We start from the raw sequence: 8,190 nt of genomic DNA, 5'->3' as shown, positions 1-8,190 counted from the left end.
AGTGATCCCAAGTGATCAATTTTATCATAGGTAATCCTGTATCTTCATTTAACATCCTATCCTTTCAACACCTTTTTGTAAAAGTCATTCCATCTTATGTTTGCCCATTTTTTCATGAGCTGTCATCACTGCTGCTTCTGGTTCACCGTATGGAAGTTAATGCATGAGCTTGGTCCTTCGACCTCTGTATTGAGCAGGTTTTGAATACAGAATCCTCTCATATTCCTTCTTAATCACTTTGTATTGTAGAAATATTAACTGCACTTGTCAGCACAGAGCTCTTCCCCCAGTGTAATGATTTGCCCTGTTGCTGCTGAATTCACCACTCGGCAATGAACTAGCAGCCATTCCAGCACTGGTCTGTGGAACTCCAAACAGGATCTTGAAGCTGAGTTCTGCTTCTGTGTGAAGTGCTTGTGGCGCAGTCTGAGTTTATGAGTGCAAGTCATTCGGTGTCAAGGATGTTGAAGGTAATTAGTTTGACATATTGATGGGAAGCATTCGTGTCACTGTCTTCAGCTGGTCTGGCTTTCAGGTACTTCTCATCAGAGTGCAGTAAAGGGGAGAATCCTCTCCCTCGTCCTGCTCATGCTGTGGGGATGCAGCTCAGGAACCAGAGACACTCCCTGTTCTATGATGTTATGGTAAATCTGGAATCCTTGAGAGGTCCTTGTTCCCAGTATGTACATTCAATCCCTCCAGCTGTTTATTAACGGCAGTGCAGTGACACCATGCTGGGAATACGATTTGGGAAGCTGACCCTTGGGAAGTGCTGCCTAGCAGTTCCCTAGAAGGCATTTCCCTACACTATATAGCTTTCATGTACACATAAAAACAGCTGTTTGGCACTCCAGTAAACAGCAGACTCTCTCCACTCCTTTGGAATGTGCCCAGAGATGACAAATGACTCCCTAAATCCATCTGTACAGCACACCAAATGATTTTCCAGCAGAAAACCTCCCCCAGCCTGAGGAGCAGCATGGTGGGGAGCTTCTGCTTGTGGTTTAAATATTGTGTGCCTGAAATCGAACAGCTCCATGAGCTGATGATACGCAGACAGACTCCACAATTCGTTAAAGCTGTAAAGTAGGTATGCTTTATTCGGTGCTGAGGCGCATGGGGGATGGCTCCTCCAAAGGCATGCGCGCCTTTCTTTTGCCACTCAGTTTGTTTCTATTACATATAATGATTACCTAAACATGAGATTACTTCACACCTAATACATATGCAAAACCTATTCCTGTCTAGTATTATAGTTAGTTTGCTGGCATTTGTCCCATTGATGCGCTTGTGCAGTGCCTCCTGGTGGTGGTCGTTAGGGGGTCGTTAGGATGAAGGCCTGGAGTTCCTCTTCGTCACCATGAGTCACCTCTTGCTTTCACACAGACTCAATAGGGTTTCGGCTCCCATCCAAACCTCAGGTTTGGTACAAGCCGGTTTTATGTATCTTAAAGCAGAAACTTGTCAACTTTGCAAATGTTGTTACTCTGCTTATCTTTTGTTCCTTTTCTTTCTATGGATACTGCTTAAACAAGAATGTCTTCAATGTTCCTCACACAAGTTATGAATCTCATCTACTACAATTCTGCCTGGCAGCTGTAACTCCTACAATCCTGCTTCACCATTCTAGGAACTTTAACTCCTACGGTTCTGCTTTGCCAGGCACAATGTTAACCCTTTATTCCCAGCAAGCAATGTAATAAATGTTAAGCAGGCACAATGTTAACCCTTTATTCCCAGGTATCACTGAGCCCTGTGAACACCTCTGATGCCCTGCTGCTTCTGTACAGTTTTAACCTCTAGTTATGGGTGTGAGGTAAATATTACTTTGGTTAGAAACATAAATGTTCGCTTTCATACTTTAAGCTTCTATAGCAAACGCTGCTTTCATCTCTGTATGATAAGGAGAATGTCACCACCCTGTACTGGTTTTACATCGCGTTGTTAAGCGCGTTTTCCTCACCGAAGGCAAGTACCTGATGTACTGACACCACGGAAGGAGCGGGCCACCGGTAGCTCCGGACCGTGGCTCCCCGCCTCGGCCGCTCTGTTTCCCCGCAGCACGCCGGAGCCCTTGCCCGGCTGCCGCCGTTACTCAGGCTCCCCTCAGCGCGGCCATGCCCCCGCTCTGCCTTCCCGCCTCCTCACTGCGCTGATTCACCGCCTCGTCGTGCCGGGCACCGCTTCCGACGCCGCGGCGGCCATCTTCAATGCGGGCACCGCATGGGCAGAGAGAGTGGCTTGCCACAGGCCCTCCCCGCATACTCCTGTGTGCCGCTGCCCTCACTCAACATGGCGGCGCTTGCTTCAGCGCCGGGCGGCGGTGGCGCATGCGCGCTGATACGAGGAGGCCCCATTGTGCGGCGCTGAGGTAACGCCGGGGCCTTGTTCTACCGGGGATGGAGGAGGACGGCGGGGCGGGAGCGGCCCTCGGGGCCCCCGCCGGCCTCTCGGCCTCCCAGCGCAGAGCCGAGCTGCGGCGGAAGAAGCTGCTGATGAACTCGGAGGAACGGATCAACCGCATCATGGGCTTCCACCGGCCCGCCGCGGGCAAGGGTGAGCCGCGGGGCGGCGGTGCTGTGAGGGCTCCCGGGGCTGCGGCCGCCTCCTGCCGTTACTGCTGCCGCATCTCCTCCGGCGGCTGCTGCTGGAGCCCTCAGCGCGATCATCCGGTTTAGTGGTGCTTTAAGCAGAGCAAAACCATTTGCGGTCCTCAGGAGACCCGGCATAGAAACGCTCTCGGGCCTGTGGCTGCTCTGCCGTAGTGAGCACACAAGCTGTCAAGTAGTTTGTCTCAAGTCTCCCCCGTGTTTGCATCCGGTTACTGCTTGCTTTCATAGTTACGTTTTTATAGCAGAGTTTTCTCTGATTTGGGCAATAACCAGGCATTGGATGCTTGTGTTTGGCACGCAGGATTTCCTTGCAGCTTCCTAGGAGGTCGTTTCATTTCTGTACATCGAGGAGGCCAACTGTCTCGTCAGGAAAGGGTTCCCACATTTGAGTTCACAAAGATGCCCACGAGCCATGAGGCAATCTGCTTTAATACTGAGTAATTCTCTTTAAGTGTTCCTCTCTGGTAGGACCAGCCCTGTGCTGCACACCTCCTGGTTTGGTTTTGTTCTCTGGCATCACCTTTTGCTATAAGATGGGGTCTTCAGGCTGGATAAAGAACAGGTTAACACAGCTTTGCCTCTGATAATAGAGAAGAGCAAGCCAAAGTATGCTGCTTCTATCACCTGCTTATTTGCCAGTCTACTGCGGCTTCTGTGTGGTTCACTTTCCATAAATCTTTGTCCTTTTTAATGTTGCTCCATGTATTTGAAACATCTTTCCTCTTGTTCATGCAGTGTTGTTGCTTAAGGAAGTCCAATGTCTGCTGACTGGCAGCGTCAACTTCCGACCTCATTGCACAGCTTCTGTCTTGTGCCTGCCCCACTTCAGAAGAGTGCCCTGCAATTCAAAGCATGTGCTACACAAGGGTTCTTTGTAGGCTGGTGGAGAGGGTGTAGCCAGGGCTGTGCTGAGAGCAGTTTCGGTCTGGTCCATGCTGCGTTCTTCCATTTTCATTACCATCTGTGTGTAACTTGACTGTAAACCTTTCCTTTGGTACGCAAGGAGGCTGTGTATCAGCCGAGCCCATTGCTTTTAAAATGTATTCATCAAATGGCTTTGTGTTGAATAATTAGTACATTTATTAATCATAAATCTATCTTTTCACTTTGGAACAGCAACCTGAGTCCAGAATGGCTGAAGTGTTGTTCTACGTACCTGATGTGTATAACTCTTGTGGTTTTTGTTTCTCTTCTCTAGATGATGAAAGTCACACAGAATCAAAGCTCCAGCATGAGCAAGATAAATCCATTCCTTCCGTTTCCAAGCGAATTGTGCTTGGTGACACTGTCTGTAGCATGGCAGGCACAGCTGACCATGCAGCCGGCATGACAGACCTCAAAGGGGAGAAGGACTTGTTCACTAAAACATCAGACCTTGTCAATGAGGGCACAAGCGAGCTCCGTCACCGTGGCAGAGGGGAACTGCCACCTGAAGCTGCAGCACGGCCACCTCGACACGGATTAGACCAGTACCTGTCCAGATTTGAAGAAGCTCTGAAGCTGAGGAACCAGCTGATGAATGAGAAGCCAAGCCAAGAGAATGGGAATGCAGCGGAGGAGTTTGACTCTTTCCGCATTTTTAGATTGGTGGGGTGTACTGTGCTTGCCATCACAGTCAGAGCGTTTGTGTGCAAGCACTTGGTGAGTGCAGGGAAGCAAACAATCCTTTTCTGCTTTGCTAGTGTACTGCTAACTTACTATGAAATACCCTTTATCTAGGGCTGAAGTTTTTCAGTTGTGACTGAGTGGGAACTTCAGGCACTCTTTGTGTTTCTGGCAACTGTATAAAACCTAAAATGATCTCTAAATTCCTTGAGATGAATCTGTGTTACCTTACACAGCCTCTACATAGCATACCTTTGGCCAGTAGTGTTTGAGGAGCACAACCACTGCAGTAGTTATTGCAGCTTACGTCCCATCTCTGTGAGCATGAATCAACTGCTCTTCTAGATTGGAGTCTAGAAAAGAATAATAGAGTAAAAACAGCAGCAGTCGTCCCATGATAAGCAGATCCTACTCATGTATCAGTCTCCTGAGCAAAGGAATTCCTCAGTGCTGCAGGTGCTGCTGATACATCACAGCGGTGTGTGCCTGGTCCAGGCTGCCACCTCCTGGCTCTCTGGGCTCGTGTTTACACGCTGCTCTATGCTGCTGTGATCTCAGGGGTTTAGGCTCAAAGAAACCTTATTTTTGACATGTAAATTGTCTGCTTAGCCTTGTAGTATTGAAAAATATTGTTGCTATTGTCCACAAATTATCTTTCTACCTAATTTATGACTTGAGAAGCTTTAAATTTTTGTGTTTTCTTAGCTATTACTTCTGACCATGTTAATTTTTCTATGTTCTTTTCTTTCAGTCAATATTTGCACCATTTCTTACTCTACAACTTGCTTATATGGGCCTGGCCAAGTACTTTCCAAAGGTATTTTTATAATTATTATTTCAGAATTAATTTGAAATGTTTTAAATTTAATCTTGTGCTTAGAATGTATTAAGACCAATGCATGTGAGGTTTTCTTCCCTTGTTTTAAACTGTAGGATTGAGAGTTACTGAATTCTGATATCTTATAGTGCTTTTAATCTTCCCAGATTTAGTCCAAATCTCTTTTAAAGTTGCTGGGGAAATGCGGACTAACAATGCTAAAAGCATCTGACCAGGAAAAGGCAGGTAGTTCCTGCATGTCTTTAGGAAGCTTCTCTCCTAGACGATGCTTTTCAGTGTGCTCTATCAGCAAACTGGTCTGCATGTGATACCTGGAGAAAATCTGGGAGGGTGTTCCTTATAAAATGAGACAGTCCTTAGGCTTTGAGGGCTCTGCATTCCATTCCTAGGATCAGTTTGAACTGCAGCTTGAAACGAGACATGTATTTGTGTGAAACTCGCTGCTTATTAGCAAGATTTGCTGTATCACTTGCTTTATATGCTTACACTGGTTGATTGTGCTCAAGTATTTGGTTGATGACTTTGTCAGGTGTGCAGCACAAAGCAGATTTTAATGATGCTCAATACATAGCTGAAAAGGAAAATTATCATTTTAAAAGGAATAAGAGATTACCTGTAGAAACCAGAATAAATCAGCATTTCTTTTGTAGTTAAGCAGGATAATTGGAAACTAAACTTCATAGTAGATACACTAATCTGATGTGTCACAACAGAAAACAGTAGAATTAGCTTAGACTTGAGTAGCTCATCTGCTGCAGCTTTTTGATCTTGTTTCTGCTGTCTTCAAAATCAGCTCTTTAAGAGGCTGTTCCTTTCCACAGCTTGTTTTTACTGCATTTGTATCCATGAGGGCAACCAGTTGGTTAGCCTTCAGTTTTCTCTTATGAAACCCAGAAAGAGTCTGGAAAGCTTCAGGTAGATTGGATTAAATTAAGATATCCAGCAAATATCATCATTTCCTGCCTGTCAGGCTTTGCCTCCTTGGTATTCCCCATCTTAAGATCAGCTTTCAAAAGGTCTTGGGGCGTTTCTGGGTTCAGAGATTAAAACTGCCACATGGAGCCATCCTAAAATAGAAGGAAACAGTTGGTTTTCAATCCTAAATCATTTTTCTGTGTTAGAAAAGTAACAGTCTTTTTCTTGCCAAGTAGTGTGATGAGATGAATCCTGTTCTGCCAGTGGAGATGCCTGGCTTGGCTTCCCACACCCAGATTGCCCTTGTCTGGGACTCTCCCCACTCCCACAGAAGCTGCTGCACAGCCCCAGTGCCAGCACATAATGTGTGTGATGAATTTGATCTGCTGTTACCAGCCTTTCACTCAGCTCCAGCACATCCAGCACAGTGTGAATCTGTCGCTGGGATAAGTGAATCCTGGAGCATGTCTGGAGAGAATCAATCCAAACCTGCTGCTCTTCCCAAGGAAGTTGGAATGTTCCTGGCTGTGTGTGAAATTGGCACAACACCCGTGGCATGTAAAGCAGGATTGGATTATAACACAAGAGCTAACATAACACTGTGGGGTTTTTATCTTCTAGTATGAGAAGAAGGTGAAAACGACTGTGTTAACTGCTGCTCTCCTCCTGTCTGGAATCCCTGCGGAAGTCATTAGTCGCTCCATGGACACCTACAGCAAAATGGGAGATGTTTTCACAGACCTCTGTGTCTATTTCTTTGCTTTCATCTTTTGCCATGAACTTGCTCTGGCTTTTGGTTCTGAAGAACCATAACGTAGAATTGACCGCAGTAGTTACACTAAAGCTTTCTGGACTGTTTTCCTTTAGCATCTGACTGTGCAGACAGGTTTCAACCTCCATTAAAATTCTTAACCTGGTCAAATACTTGAAAGGAGCCTTAAATCCAGTCATTTGGGGAAAGGAAGAGCAGGGTCCCAGACTGCCAGTTGTATTGGGTCAGTTTATTTAATGCTGTGTCTGCCTGTTACAAATGTGAAGAATAGGGGGCAAGTGTCAGTGGGTGATTTATTTGGTTTAGTTTGATGGTGCCCTTCTCAGCCTCCTTCATAAGCATTTACAAAGCTGCCTTTGTCATTCTCAGTGAGGACAAAGAGAATCCCATAGAGCAGAACATATAGATACCTATCTCCAGTATGACTGTAGCTAACAAGAACTCATTTTGTGGTGTTCCCATTTTCTTTAAGCAAGTTCTAAATAAATCCCTTTCCAATTCCAAATGTTGAACCAAGTAGCTGCTTCTGGAGGAGGTTGGTGAAACATGCCACCTTGTTGTCCTAATCCTTGCCTTGCTATACATTGTGATTGTGATCCATTTTGATGGTTATAGTGCAAAACAGCTAAGCAAAAACACCGACAAAGAAAGTCCTGTTCTTTACGACTGTCATTAATCGAAAAGTAGGAAGAAACATAACTCTTCATCTTGCCTGTTTGTGAGTTTCCAGCAACCTAATCCTAGTGCAGCCATTCCTGTGCTTTCGTCCTCATGCCTTTACTTTACTTCAAGAGTTAATTTCATGAGGGGAAAGCTGTATATATTGGCAACCAACCCGCAGTATCTGTTGTTTGCTCTGCTACATGTAAAACTTAAAAGGGAATTATTTGTTGTCCAGCTCTTTGCAGGACTGCAGAAGACACCTTTTAATATGACATTCATCTCTGCAGTTTGTCTCTGTTTATCCTGTAAATAGGTTCCTAACAGAGGAGTTCTGCTCCTGCAGCATCATACCCAGGAGTGCTCAGCCTTTGATGCAGCAGAGCTCTTCATCTCAACTCAGTTTGGGGTGTTTCCAACCTTGCCCCCTTGAAATTGCATGGACTGTTCCTGTTTAAACCCTGTACCACAGGTGACAGTGAAATCAAACCCAGGGCTTTGAGCTGCCTCCCACGTGAACATGGAGGAAAGGAGAACAGCATTTGATGTCCAGCCACATAGATGAGAGGTTGACAAATACAACTGAATCCTGTCTCTGGTTAACGTGAGAAGCTCTTGAATGTGTTTGTTCTCAATCTTGCATGAATTTTGCACAGGGAAAGGAAGGAGGTGTCAACTTAAACACTGATGATCTCCAAACTTTCTATTGAAGCTAAATTTGGCAGTGTTGTCGGCTTATAGCTTTCTGCTTAGAATCTGGACTTTAAGGCAATCTCAGCCATGCCCTT

General features: G+C 45.6%; 1 protein-coding gene across 1 annotated transcript; it reads left to right on the top strand.

The window, feature by feature from the left end:
- Window positions 1-2,327: 2,327 nt before the first annotated feature.
- CAMLG (calcium modulating ligand) lies at window positions 2,328-6,901 on the top strand. Its single transcript, XM_061457055.1, has 4 exons — window positions 2,328-2,556; window positions 3,811-4,253; window positions 4,969-5,034; window positions 6,592-6,901. The coding sequence occupies exons 1-4, from the start codon at window positions 2,400-2,402 to the stop codon at window positions 6,781-6,783; spliced, it is 858 nt and encodes a 285-aa protein (XP_061313039.1). The 5' UTR covers window positions 2,328-2,399; the 3' UTR covers window positions 6,784-6,901.
- The last annotated feature ends 1,289 nt before the right edge of the window (window positions 6,902-8,190 follow it).

The sequence above is a fragment of the Pezoporus flaviventris genome, unplaced genomic scaffold, assembly GCF_033815535.1.
Source record: "Pezoporus flaviventris isolate CSIRO_AGI_PZ_B2104156 unplaced genomic scaffold, CSIRO_AGI_Pfla_v1 ptg000023l, whole genome shotgun sequence".
In the NCBI taxonomy this organism is placed as follows: Eukaryota; Metazoa; Chordata; class Aves; order Psittaciformes; family Psittacidae; genus Pezoporus; species Pezoporus flaviventris.
The sequence above is the reverse complement of the archived record's forward strand: the minus strand, read 5'-3'. Positions and strand labels throughout refer to the sequence as shown.